The sequence below is a fragment of the Humulus lupulus genome, chromosome 7, assembly GCF_963169125.1.
Source record: "Humulus lupulus chromosome 7, drHumLupu1.1, whole genome shotgun sequence".
NCBI classification, from domain to species: domain Eukaryota; kingdom Viridiplantae; phylum Streptophyta; class Magnoliopsida; order Rosales; family Cannabaceae; genus Humulus; species Humulus lupulus.
The window spans coordinates 174,815,642-174,830,364 of record NC_084799.1 but is presented as its reverse complement, the minus strand read 5'-3'; the positions used below and the strand labels follow the sequence as shown (position 1 = coordinate 174,830,364).

Sequence of the window (14,723 nt, the reverse complement as noted above, 5' to 3'; positions counted from 1 at the left end):
ATTATCATTTTAATTTAAATATAAATCATAAATATATATTTATTATCATTAATGTTAAATTATTGGACTTGATTCAGGTCTTTTATCGTATCATGCTTTTGATTTCGTCTGTTTGTGCTTACTTTTGTGTTGTTGTGCTTTATTGCTTGACATTTAGGTATGGCACGGCCGACAATATCGTAGCGTGTCAAGCTCGTGTCTCTTGAACTCGTGTCATATCAAAAAGTTCAGCTCACATTTACACCTTTAGTGTTAGGCAGTCAACTACATATTAAATATCACATAATATAATATTAGGCATCTTAAGGTGTCTAAAATATATTTTCCTTCAAAATATAATAAATTGGTCATAAAAGAACCCTCCATCAGATATTTTATTTTACAATGCATTTTGATACAGTACATCTTTTACATTTATAGGATAATATATTTTTTTTTTAATTAAACAGATTTGATTATTATTATTTTACTACGTTTCTCTTTACTTAAGGAAACTATTTAAATAAATAAAAAATCTTAAAAACTATAATATTATGGTATATTATAAAAGTAAAAGTTATCATACGAAATAGAAAAGAATGAATTTTGTGATGTATTTTGAAAGAATAGTATAACTAACGATTGTGATTGCTCTTAATATTTATTAAGGTAGTTAGCTATTATACTTGATTATTGTGATTTATTTATTTTTGTTGTCTTTCGACGAAGTGGCAATTCAAACTTTAATGACTTACATTTATCTTTGAATATTCAAATTAATAACAACCGTTAAAAAATTTAATTGATTTTCTAAAATACGAAATAAGTGTATTATTTTCTAGCTACATTACTCTCTCTGCTTCTCAGCCGATAATTTTTTTGAGAATTCTTTTTCTGTAATCGAACAGAATATATTATCTCCTTTTATTTCATGTTAATGTATGAAAAACTCGAAAATAATTTATAATTGTTGAGGATGGTCATCGCGTCGTCTGTGTTTCCCTTCTGAGAAGACAAATCAAATGGAGTACCACTACTACTTCAGATTGCTTATTTTTGTTTTTTCTCTCGTCTTTCTCATCGATTCATCTTCTTCTCAGATGCCAGGTTCGTTCTTTCTTCTCTCTTTTTAATCTTTATCCACTTATATACGTTAATTTATGTATATATAATCACACACACATATATATATATATGTATAAACGTATAGATATCTCTGTTTTCCTGTGTCTAATTTTCAGTCATTTTCGTTTCAGCTCCATGTTTTATTTACTTGCTTTAAAAGTGCTCTTTATGGTTCTTTAGAGAAACTCACAGCTTTTTCTTTTCATATTGCATATGGAAATAATAAGCTTATTTTATTCTAGCTGAACTTTTTTTTTATAATTAAATTTTATCTTCATATATATATATATATATATATATATATATTCATTTGTGGTGCTGTAATCTGGGCTAAGCTAAGCTAAGCTTCTTCGAGCAAAAAACCAAGATGGAGAAGAAATAGGAGCAAATTTAATAAATTTTGATTCTTTTTAAGCTGTGAATAACTTGTTGGATATTCGATTTAGGTTACGAGGGAAATATGCTTTTTTTTAAAATTATTATTACTGTATTTTATTTTAATTTTTGAACTAATTATGTGCTGCTGTTGTCTGTTGGAGCAGGTTTTGTGAGTTTGGATTGTGGAGGTGATGACTCTTTCACAGATGATATTGGGATTATGTGGAGTCCTGACACACTTGCTTATGGCGAGACAACAAGTATAGCAGTTGCAAAGGAGACCATGAGGCAATATAAGACTCTGAGACACTTTCCTGCTGATTCAAGGAAGTATTGTTACACTCTAAATGTCACAAGTAGGACTAGATACCTTATAAGAGCAACATTCTTGTATGGTAACTTTGACAACAATAATGTTTATCCCACGTTTGATATATTTCTCGGGGCAACCCATTGGTCAAATATTGTTATAACGTCCGCTGATCGTATAGAGACTAGGGAGCTTATATTCTTAGCAACAACTTCTACAATCAGTGTGTGTTTATCCGATGCTACAACCGGGAGCCCATTTATATCAACCCTTGAGCTTCGACCGTTCAATGGTTCGACTTACTACACCGACTATGAAGATAATTACTACCTCAGTGTTTCTGCGAGGATAAATTTCGGTGCAGACAGTGATGCTCCAGTTAGGTATGATAGAATTTGTTTGGTTTGATTGCGCCTATTTGAATGTATTTTTAGTGGATTCACCATCAAGTGTAATGTTACATGTCCTTCCCAAGCCTGATGGTTCGGACTGGGAAGGAAGCTTTAATGGCAGAAAATATAATCTTAACTGAATACTTGTCGAATCCTCTAGTGGAGAACTTGCCTTTTGATTGATCTCTGCCTGTCAATTTCAGGTATCCAGATGACCCTTTTGACAGATTATGGCAGTCAGACTCATTGAAGAAAGCCAATTACCTTGTTGGTGTTGCAGCTGGAACCGAAAAAGTGTCAACGAAAATGCCAATTGATACTAACATGGATGGGGGGCCTCCTGAAAAGGTTATGCAGACAGCTGTAGTTGGTACCCGTGGGTCATTAACTTATCGCCTGAACCTGGATGGTTTTCCTGGTAGTGGATGGGCACTTGCCTATTTTGCAGAAATTGAAGATCTTAAACTGGGTGAATCAAGAAAATTTAGGCTAGTGCTCCCCGGCAATCCTGATATCAGCAAAGCTATTGTTAATATTGAAGAAAATGCAGATGCGAAATATCGTCTCTATGAAGCAGGATTTGTCAATCTTTCTCTACCCTTTCTATTATATTTTCAGTTTGTGAAAACAGGAGACTCCTCCCGGGGGCCTCTCCTGAATGCAATGGAGATAAATAAGTATTTAAAGAAAAATGAAGGTTCTATAGATGGTAAGTGTACTAGTGGGAGTGAACAATGGATACCTTGGTTTAAATGTCTAGATTTCAAATCAGCTACATATATTCATACTAACTACACAAGTATTGCTTTGGCTTGGTTCTTTTTTGTAAGCATACTGAGCCTTAAGTTTGTACAACTTTCAGGGCCTATCGTTGCTAATGTAGTTTCGCGCTACTCATCTGACTGGGCACTAGAAGGTGGTGATCCATGCCAGCCAGTTCCGTGGTCTTGGGTTAATTGTAGCTCGGATCCACGACCGAAAATAGTTTCAATGTAATAGTTAATTCTTTTTGAAGGTTTAATAGGGTAACCAAGTCCTATAACTCTTTGAATTGAAGATGTTTACTGTCTAATCTAATCACAACTACTTTGGTGCTTATTTTGACTGGCAGTATGTTGTCTTGTAAGAACTTGACAGGGAATATCCCCTCGGACTTGACAAAATTGAGTGGACTAGTCGAAGTGTAAGTATGATTTCATTATTGTTTTTGTGGGTGGTGGCACTTCTTTCAAACTTTAGCTCTTTACTTTTCTTGACGTTTGTCTTACTATCACTATTCGTTTGTCTTGTAACTGCTAGATGGCTTGATGGAAATTCATTGACTGGTTCAATACCTGATTTCACTGGATGCGTGAACTTACAGATAATGTAATCTGAGATGGCTTGTTCTCTTATAATGGTTTTGTTTAAAACAATGAACTAACTCATATTCTTTGTACAGTCATCTTGAAAACAATCAGTTGACAGGTGGGCTGCCTTCCTCTTTAACAAACCTACCCAATTTGAAGGAATTGTATGTTTTCTGCCACTCTTATATCCATTATTTCTATATAATAAACCGTTATTGACCTAGTTTGATAAAGTAGCAACTGGGTGAATATGATTGTTGTAGGTATGTGCAAAATAACATGCTATCCGGAAAGGTGCCAAAGGGTCTTCTCAACAAAAAAATGGTTTTGAAGTAAGTATTTCTTTAATTCTTTCCATTGATAGGACTAAATTACGTTACAAGTGAAAAAAATATTTACTTCAGAACTTTAAACCTTCAGTTTTGAAGTTATTCCTCAAAACCTTTTAAATGGTTCTATAAAATAATTTGGCTTCGTACTTTGTTTTTTCACAGCTATACGGGAAACGTAGATCTTCACGAAGGAAGTTCAAGTGGAAACCATATGAGCATTATCATCGGTGCATCAATTGGTGCTGCTGTTTTGCTCGTATCTACTATCGTGTCTTGCCTATGCTTTCCCAAATTGAGTCAAAGAAATCGGGATAAAGGTACAATTCCATAACAATATTAAAATCCCACATCATTTATAACTTTTAGAAAAATCAGAAAAAGGATATTAAGTTTCATTTGGCTCTAATGTGATGTAGGAGCTTCTGAAAGCCAGGCTCCCACAGAAACTGGACATTGCTTTGCACTTTCAGACATTGAAGTTGCTACAAAAAAGTTTGAGAAGAAAATTGGTTCTGGAGGTTTTGGAGACGTGTACTATGGAAAATTGAAAGATGACATAGAAATTGCAGTCAAGGTCTTGGCAAGTAACTCCAACCAGGGAAAGCGAGAGTTTTCAAATGAGGTATATTTTTACTTTTATTGGTCGAGTCTCATCCATTTTATAAATTTTTAATTTTCCGTAGGCCTTTCCTGAAGGATCGTTCCTAACTTTTTTTTGAAACAGGTAACTCTTCTTTCAAGAATACACCACAGGAATTTGGTACAACTTCTTGGGTATTGCCAAGAAGATGGAAAGAGTATGCTTATCTATGAGTTCATGCATAATGGAACTCTCAAGGAACATCTTTATGGTAAGATCACATGGAAAATTAAAAGAATCTACATAACTTTCAATGGCTAACCATTTATGTTCTTTTGTAGGGCCATTAACTCAGGGACGAAGTATCAACTGGATCAAGCGCCTTGAAATTGCTGAAGATTCAGCCAAAGGTGTTTAAACTCTTTAATCTTTTTTGTTCTATTCTTTAATTTTTCAAATTTACTGCTACGACAAGCTAGATTTTAAAACTTTGTAATCAATTGACTTTTACACACACACACATATATATACATACAAAAATTTCCCTATGCTTGTTCAGGGATTGAATACCTTCACACAGGCTGTACTCCAGCCATTATTCATCGAGACTTGAAGACCAGCAATATTCTTCTGGACAAACAAATGAGAGCAAAGGTTTCAGATTTTGGTTTTTCCAAAGTTTCTGTTGATGGGGAGTCCCATGTGTCAAGCGTAGTTAGAGGCACTGTGGGATATCTGGATCCTGAGTAAGGCCGTTTCCCTTCTTTAACTAAGACTTAATTTTTGAACCATTTTAAACATCATGCGTAAATTAGTTGAAGAAATTAAGATAATACATATATTGTTCACCTTTTTAACTAAAATTTATGCTGCATAAACAAATTGCTAGTGTTTTCTATCCAATAGAAATTTGTCAGCTTAGCAAAACTCTGCAATTTACGGATTATTTTATGTTAAATATTCTTCGCGCTGATATGGCAGGTATTACAACTCTCAACAACTGACTGATAAAAGTGACATTTATAGTTTCGGTATTATTCTTCTTGAGCTTATATCTGGTCAAGAAGCAATATCTTGTGACAGTTTTGGCCTCAATTGCCGTAACATTGTCCAATGGGTAAGTCTGACTTATTTATTTGTACATATTAACAGAATTGGAACTTTTGCGTTTGACAATAGAGTTTTTCCTTCCACTGTAGTCTAAATTTCTTCCTTAATGCACTCATCTGCACCACAGGCAAAGCAACACATTGAGAGTGGTGACATTCATAGCATCGTTGATCCCGCCTTACACAACGAGTACAACATCCAATCCATGTGGAAAATAGCAGAGAAAGCTTTGATGTGCGTTCAGCCACATGGATACATGAGGCCTTCGATCTCAGAAGTTCTGAAGGAAGTCCAGGATGCCATCTTGATTGAAACAGAAGCAACAATAGTGAGAGAATGTAACTCAGATCTCGGAAATTTTGACGGACTTGTCTGTGTTCCAAGATAAGAGTGAGCCACCACCAGAAGGTCGCTTGCCCAATGCCACCAAAGGTTAGTTTTTAGGTTGTTTCAGTGACAGAAAGATCAATTAAGATCAGTGTATATGATTAGAAAAAGCAATGTAGTTTGAATGGTTTACTAAATTACAGGCTCTGATCACTTGGAGGATGTGTTTGTCCCCATGGATCTTAGTGATCAGGATATTGTTGCCTTATCTGGGGTCACACACACCTTGGTGAGTCACATAGCATACGGGCTATTTTTCGTCTCTCTTTACACAATTATAATTTTAGTTTGCGACTTTAAACATTCTTATATACAGGATAGGTGCCGTAAAGATCTCTCTGGATTTGTAAGACCTTGATCTAATACATGTTTCCTGGAACAGAGCTTCTTATTGGAGCGATAGAAGGCCTGATTCAGCTACCATCAGGTAAGGCTCTGTTAGAGGATCCAATATTTCATCCTCTTGTAAAGAAATATGCTTAGGTGTGTCTGTAGATATGTAATTGACTGATTGATTAAAACCTGTTTACAATTGGGTATTTTTCTCCTGTTGTAAAATGACCAAGAGGCTTATTAAATCTTGGATTTCAGTCCTATCCTATATAGGATGAGGATGCCGACTTTGCTGATTATGCTGAAGCTCGTTTGAAGTTATCAAATCTTGGGTAAGTATGAAATGAATAACCTCATTTTTGTTCGATGGTCTTTTATTGTATTACATGGGTTTAGCTACGTTCCCATAGATTTTCTGATTCTCGGTAAGATGAGGGAAAGAAGCAATGCTGTGCCTGAGCTAGTGTATGGTAGGCTGGTCAAGTTCTTTATTTAGAGGATCACATGTGGTTTATACCAAGTTCTTTGTGACTAGCCTATGTTCCTTTGAGTAGTTTCTTGAGTTGAATGCGTGTAATAGCTATTATGAACTATGAAATGTCATGCTATGCCTACCTTTGACAGATGGTGTTTTTCTAACAGGTTTGCCAATATGGATAGCTTAGTTTTCTGTCATGAAGCGCAGGAAACAATTCTTCATTTATTTAAGGAATTCCCCCTATTTAAGGTCATCTGGTTTGGCTTACAATGGTCTGTTACGGTGATAATATTCCCATTGGTAATTCAAAAGATCTGGTTTGGTGGTTCCTAGATCCTAGTGGAAATCTTAACCAATATGCTTTCTTGTTATATGCGGCCTGTGTGTTGTGATGAAGTGCGGAGAGCTAGAAACAAAATATGCTATGAACATGGAGAAATTGATATTCTAGCCATCTCTCATAAAATTAATGATGCTTCCTTAGAGTTAAAATCCCCAAAACCTTTCCATCAACGGTCTGACAATTCTAACCATCCTTATTCTCTGCATGTAGAGGAGGGCATGGTTACAATTTTTGTGGATGGCTCTCTCGTTACCAACTGGGCGGAGACTGGTGTTGTATGCTTTCTGGAAGATGATTGCGAAAGAGTGATGGTGATCTCGTTCCAAGCGGAGAACTCTTTTGAAAGCTGAATTAAAAGTTTTGTTTCATGTGGTTGAAATAGATGTTGAAGAAAATATAATTGTTTGGAAACTTTGAAATTGTGTTTAGTTGTCTATGCCAATATTATGTTAAATTTATATTATTAGGAAATTACATATTTTATATGAGATTTTTAATAGAGTGCAAAATTATAGTTTTTTTTCAAAAATGTCAATCTATGATTTTTTTTTTTTAAGAATGTTTATTTTCCTATATTTTTGTATAAAAGTTAGTTTATGTGATATTTTTACTCTTAATCAAGTTTTATTAATTTGGAAGAGTATGTTGTAATTTGATTATTATTTTTTTAGCTTATTTGTTTTTTATATTATTTTTATATAACTAATTTTATATTAAATTTTTCTTTAGTTTTGCAAAAAAAAAAAATTTGTAATATGAATTGTGTTTATTAATTTTTTTATTTATTTATTATAAACGTTTTTTCCCTTTTTTTTAGATTGTACGTTTTTTTTTTTCAAATCTTGGGTAAGGTAACCAGTTACTTGATTGACCTTTGACAATTATGTAAAAAAAAATCCTAGAGCTAGGTTAAATAACATGTACCTGGAGGAGTAATCAGTTACCTTGAGAATAGTAACTTTATAACATAAGAGGGGTAACCAGTGTCCATAAGAGGAGTGACAGGCTACTCATATTAAATATGAAAAGAAACATCAATTTGAATGAAAAAGAGGAAGAACACTTCATTAAAAAAAAAAAAAAAAAGTAACTATGATTTTAGTAACATATGTAACGAGTTACCATAAAACACCCAGAAATATACACACATCAGAACATGAAGGTAACAAGTTACTCCCATAACTATACACACAAAGAATGAGAAGGTAACCAGTTACCTCCAGAAATATACACACAAAGAATGAGTTTGTGTGGCTGGGGTTTGCACTCAAGTTTCAGCATAAGAGTTTTTGCTATGTTAATTACCATAATATCCATCATTTTGTTGATGTGATGTTGTTTAATTTTGAGTTCCTATATGTGATTAGTTTTCCCATAAATTGAGTTTTTGTTAATTAAATTTTTCCATACATATGGGAATTAGAGAAAGTTCAATTCCCATATTTTTTAATGCAATGGCTAAAAATTCATATTTATGAAAAATTCTCTTCTATTAATTGAATTTCATTATTTGATTGAACTCAAGAATTTTATACATTATTTTGAAAAACTAATTATATATGGGACCCTGCCGTATTATGATTATTGTAAATATTTGAAACCTATTATTTTGGAAAGATTTAAGATTAGAGATTTTTTGTAACGCCGCATGTCACTATGGCTGCTTCCTGAAATGACAACTGGTCCTACAAACCAACACGAGTCTTTCCATCGTGCTTTGTCCTCACTAGCATGCTTCCTGGGAAAACTTCCCAAGAGGTCACCCATCATGAGATTACTCCAGGTCAAGCACGCTTAACTTTGAAGCTCTCAAGTGATGGGCTACCGAAAAGAAGATGCATCTTGTTGGCATAGGTAGTACTCATCAATCCATTTAAGCAATCTTCAACTGTATAGTCCCATACCTACATAGTCTTAGAATCATCACACTTGACTTTCCCCAAGCGATGTGGGATTTTAGGCTGATCATTTCCATTGCCAAATTATTCATTTAGCCATACAATATACATGTTCAAGTATTGGGAACTTAGTCCCGTTACAACTACTCAAGGGTGCAGTTTTCTTACTTTTAATTCCAAACGGAGAAAATGAAATGGTTTCGAGCACGATCCTCATCCATGAGCCTTGGCGATAACCTAGTCACAGTGTCCAATGGGTAATTGTTAACTTCCAATTCGAATAAATACTTAGGAGACAGAAACTAGCATTTAGGACCTCAATTTCTACTAAAACGGGTTGTAGAAACTGTCCCGAGCGCCTAGATTCAAACCCCTGAGCCTTACCAATTCTAGAAACAATTCTAAGGCTAAAATCCCCAGACGGGTTGCAAGTTGGCTTAGTGGGTCGCGACTTTCCCCCAAGTCAGAGAGCAAGGACCCAAGCCAAAGGGGAGGCAGGCCGCGACTTGGCCACTATGAGCCGGGGTTAGCTTGATAAACACTGGACTCGACCTAAGTGAGCTGGAGTTAGTGAGTTAAACAGAGGGTGTGGCCTAAGGGCTTCGACCCTGAGTATTGCATGTTGATTAAGATGAATTGTTGAATATAATTGTTTACTATTGTTAGCTTGATGTTATGGATTGTTGAATATCTGGCTAACTGTCTTGTGAATTAATTGATTATATTTTATTGCTATGGTTTTCTTGTTGGGTCTTGGCTCACGGGTGCTACGTGGTGCAGGTAAAGGCAAGGGTAACCTGAACCAACCATGAGTTGGAGAGCTTTGGGGGCGAGGTGTACATTGTCACCTGCTCGTCCACCACGGTCGAGGGAAAGTACAGGGACAAAAGCCTAAAATTTGTATTTTTCCATTAGAGTGGCCACTGATTGTATATAACTTTTGAGAGTTTGTAAAGTGTCTTTTAAACCCTGTTTTTGGGATCCCATTTACCAAACATCTATTTTAAATGAAAATTAACTGTTTGTGATCAAAGTATTTTAACTCTAACCTGATTATAACTTTAGGATCACATTTTTATTCAAATGACTTGATTAGCAAGTCTTGCACTATTTTAAATACACAGTGTAACGGTCTTGGTTATCCAGGGCATTACATTTTTAGTGAATTAACTTTTCATAGCTTATACCAAAATATAGTAACATTGAAAATTACCATATAGGGTTGTTTTTTTCTTTCTTTTATTTATATATATAATGAAGAAACTATAATAATAAAAATAGAAGATTTTGTAATTACATTATATATATACAAAACACAATTCATTATAGCAAATATTCCTTTGTAATCAATGCCACCAAAATTGCAAATTTGGGTAGTGATTGTGTTTTAATCAGTACTAATTGGTAATTTTAGTATTTTTGTTATATGAATAAATTGTAACTCTATTTTTTTTTTACATGACGGTGTATAATGTAGTTATAGGAAATCTCTCACAAATTTTTAAGAAATTTCGGATAATTTAGGATGCTGAAATTAGGATTTAATCAGTCTATTCCACGCGTGTATAAATACTGAAATAAGAAAGCGTGCAACAAGCTGTTTGAATCTTGATTTTTTCATATCCTAAGTTATTCGAAATTTCCTGAAAATTTGTGGGAGGCCCCCTGTAAATATATTATACATCGTCATGTAAAATAAAATTAGAGTTGCAACTTATTTATGTACTAAAAATATCTATAGGTAGTGATTAAAAATAATCACTACTATAGTGGTACCCTATATATATTATAGCATATTTCTATATATTTTTTTATACAAATTGATTCTGTTGATGAGTTTAAAGCATAGGACAATTCTATAGTAAGAGTGTCACTTTAACCTCCATCGTTAGTGTCTTTTCTATTTTTCAGCACTTTGAGAAATTGTAACATCAATTTTTTTATATGATGGTGTACATTGTAGTTATAACAGTCATCCCACTTAATTTTTGGGAAATTCCAAATAATTTACAGTACTGAAATCTTGGTTCAAATATCTTGTTTTACAAGCGTATAACAAAAAATATGTGTACAACTGAATGTTTGCACTCTGATTTTAGCACTATAAATTATTTTTTTAAAATTGAAAAATATTAATATGCATGCTATAATTACAATATACATCATCATATAAAAAAATATTTTATAATTTCTCCATATACAAAATATAGAGAAAGTCAATTCGATAGGGGTTAAAGCGACTCTCCCATTTGAGAGTTTCCCTTAAATCATATTAATTAGCAAATATTTTGTAAATAAGTCAAATACTAAACAACCACCCCTTCCATAATTTGACGTTATAACATAATTTAAATGTTATAGCGATAACATTACATAATCTTCTGAAGAAAAAAAAATTAATTATTGGTTCATTGACTGGTTTTACATAAACAAAAATGTTTATTATGATACACAGGTGATTATATGAACATAATAATAAAAAAAAACATATATAAAATTGTTGTTGGTATAGATAGTGTAAATGATCGCTAAAATATATTACGCAAGTGCACGCAATCGATTCAAGTAATATAGATGATAAAATAGAGTATCATTCCCACAAAGACTATTTCCTAATTACCAATAATTGTTCTTTAATTTCTATTTGGCAAACAATGTTTAGATTAATGAATTTAATTTTAAAATTGTAAATAACTATGAACAAAAATAACTAATTAAAAGATGAAAAACACTATTAGAAGACCTAGGGTGTTAATTTCATTAATTTTTCATTCTACTAATTTCATTAATCAGATTTAAATTTCTTTCTTTCTATTCTAATAGCAGGTTAACATAAATCAATTCATATTCTTTTCAAGATATAAGATCTCATTCTGTATGCATGTTTTCTACATTTATGTGATAAACTTAAACATATAGCAAGCATTAAGAATGAAAACCTAATTACTACATAAGCCATACAAGTATTTTCGTCCAATATACAACTTATGTCTATATAACGTAGCATATTTAATTATCATCTTTCGAATTTTGAAGCAAAATCATAAATCAAGCAAATATTGATCAGATATTTACTAGCATTAAGAAAACATTATATAAATTAGAATAGAGAAAAAAAATCAATAGAACATAATTAAATTAAATAGAAATTCAATTGACTACATTAAACCCTAGATAAAAATGTTTAGTTCATATCAGACATGATTAAATCAACAAAATAATAATTCAGAAACATAAGATTCAAAAACTTGAAGAAGAAAGAAAAATATAAAAATGCAGAAAAACTAGTCTAAGAATCAAAATTAGTCTCTAAAAACATAATTAAAATCTGACCTAATGACCTAATTATTCCCTAAGTCTGAATTTATAGTAAAAAAAATCACAAAGACTTTTTTTTCATAGGCGGGTCGCGACTTGGCCTAGTCTAGGTCGCGACCCGTGTCAACTTTTAAGCTCCTCCGAATCTGCATAAGTCTTCAGGCGCCACGACTTAGGCATATCAAGTCGCGGCCCGTGTCCATTATGTTCCCTTGCCTAGCCTCTAACTTCCCCTTGTGCCGCGACTTATAAGGTCAAGTCGCGGCACTAATTCCCCTCAGCAGCCATGTGTTTCTGACTTGCCTAGAGTCGCGACTTATAAGCTCAAGTCGCGGCTCTAATTCCATTATTTCTCAACTTAAGTCTTTCAACCTCGTTTCTTCATCACAAACTAACTTTTACTTGTCCTTAGCATCATTTTGAGTCGAACAACCACCAAGAGCTTCGTTTTTCCACCAGTTTCTCTTCTTTTTACATTTTTTCATGATTCTACGCACCAACCTACAACAAAGACAAACAAAAGTGTATTATTCACAAAACACACATAAAGCTCAAGATTACCACAAAAACACATTCTAAAACGACACTAAAATGAAGTTATCAAACTTCCCCAAACTTACTCTTTGTTCGCCCTCGAACAAAGGACTCAAAATAAACCTAGACTCTAACAACTCAGATAATTTCCACAACATGAATTATACCAACAACAACAATTATACCTCAAAATCATGAATGCTAATCATATAATTATCAGAATACTACTCAACAATTTATTCAATCTAGAATTTTAATCAAACACTCCATCGACACACTTTAGTCTACTAACATTTTGGATTATCAAATCATGATCATTAAATAAACGTATTTGAAATCAATTATGCTAACCAAATTCTTTCCATGCAATCAATTCAAACCAAATAATTTCATAAGCTCACTTACTTGCTATTCTCCACTAATATAAACCATGATGTGCCCAAGAATCAATAGGACTTGTATAGGCTTGTAATGATGGCTTAGGTAAAGGTAGATGAAAAAGTAATTTTTAAGCTCACTTTACTATAAGCACATGACCAAAACTCACAAACTTTACTTCCATGGTAATACAATCTCATAATCCCTTTTCTTGTTTTTATTTAGAGAGATGTAAAATATATATATTTTTTCAATAATAACTACACTCCCCAAAACTTTATTTTGCTATATATTTATATTGGGAGTGTATTGAACTTTTTTTTTTCCAATATGTATACTCTCTCTAATTTGTTTCACTTTTCATTTTCTAAACCCACTAAATCAAAAATTAAACCCCATTACACATCAATCCCCATACTTTTTTTCAATCATATGCTCATAGTATATTAGGGATGGATATATAACCAGGTTTCATGTATTAGGCTTACATAATGGCTTAGAACAAAAACATACAATTTTAGGCTCAAAAAGGGTAAACAAAGGATCAATTAATTTAAGGTTGGCAAGAAAAGCTCAAATGGTCCAAATGATAGCCTAAATCATATTCATAAGCATACATGATATATTATTTCGCCTCAAATAACAAGTAAGCAAGTTCTAGAATTGTAGAAAATAATTTCCACTTTCCATTCATCATTCCACTAACCAATTTCAGCAAGCATAATCAATATCAAAAACATTAATTTAAATATCATGACAAAATATTCAACAAATGTTATCTAAACCAAAATGAACTAACGGAGTGTTCAATCAAGCACACAATTTTTTTTCTTCAGATTTCATTTTCCTTGAATTATACTCATAACATTCACTTTATTCTCATCAACACTTGTTGTCAATCACCATTCATGTTGGTACTCAACACACTAAAACAAAACACCAAACACTGACATAAACTAAACAAACCACACAAAACAAAACAAAACTAACAGAAAAATAAGCTCCCTCCCCCAAACTTAAGCTAAACATTGTCCCCAATATTTAAAAATAAGTAAAGAAAGAAAACTTACCTGGTGCGAATCACGTCAAAAAGGTGGTGGGTCTGGAAAAGGATGCCAAGGTGGTGGATAAGGAAAATACTGTCGGTCCGCCTCCTAATTTGACCATCGGTAAACCAACTCATTTTGTTTGTCAACCTGAGCTCTATGACAATCATGAAGCTCTCCCAAATAATTATGAGTATGCTGGTTTTGCCGAATGATATAATCAAATCTGGCCAAGTGCGGATCCAGAGGAGCCTCAAGTTCCAGAAATTGAGGATATTCTCCTTTCCTCTCTTCCTCAGTCGACCTTGATTCGTTCGGTTGTTCATTGGCAGGTACGGGTTCCTCAACCGCATCTCTTTCCCCTTAAACTCTCATAGGCTTGGGTTGTGGTACTGGTGGCTCCAAGGATGGGTCATTAAATTATACACCGTAGCACGAGAAATAGGCCCCATT

At 33.3% G+C, this 14,723-nt stretch overlaps 1 protein-coding gene across 1 annotated transcript; it reads left to right on the top strand.

The window, feature by feature from the left end:
• Window positions 1-824: 824 nt before the first annotated feature.
• Window positions 825-7,589, top strand: LOC133788850 (probable LRR receptor-like serine/threonine-protein kinase At1g67720). Its single transcript, XM_062226469.1, has 19 exons — window positions 825-1,086; window positions 1,647-2,175; window positions 2,388-2,893; window positions 3,047-3,176; window positions 3,296-3,367; window positions 3,484-3,552; window positions 3,626-3,697; window positions 3,797-3,865; window positions 4,028-4,182; window positions 4,282-4,487; window positions 4,590-4,716; window positions 4,787-4,855; window positions 5,005-5,191; window positions 5,427-5,562; window positions 5,683-5,987; window positions 6,086-6,171; window positions 6,259-6,369; window positions 6,534-6,607; window positions 6,918-7,589. Exons 1-15 carry the CDS (start codon window positions 1,002-1,004, stop codon window positions 5,941-5,943), a joined length of 2,673 nt encoding a protein of 890 aa, XP_062082453.1. The 5' UTR covers window positions 825-1,001; the 3' UTR covers window positions 5,944-5,987; window positions 6,086-6,171; window positions 6,259-6,369; window positions 6,534-6,607; window positions 6,918-7,589.
• The last annotated feature ends 7,134 nt before the right edge of the window (window positions 7,590-14,723 follow it).

Coding starts and splice junctions, on each gene's coding strand:
- LOC133788850 (XM_062226469.1), top strand. CDS start 1,002: ATGGAGTACCACTACTACTTCAGATTGCTTATTTTTGTTTTTTCTCTC. Junction 3,553..3,625: donor TGCGTGAACTTACAGATAAT/GTAATCTGAGAT, acceptor TTCTTTGTACAG/TCATCTTGAAAACAATCAGT. Junction 4,717..4,786: donor TCTCAAGGAACATCTTTATG/GTAAGATCACAT, acceptor GTTCTTTTGTAG/GGCCATTAACTCAGGGACGA.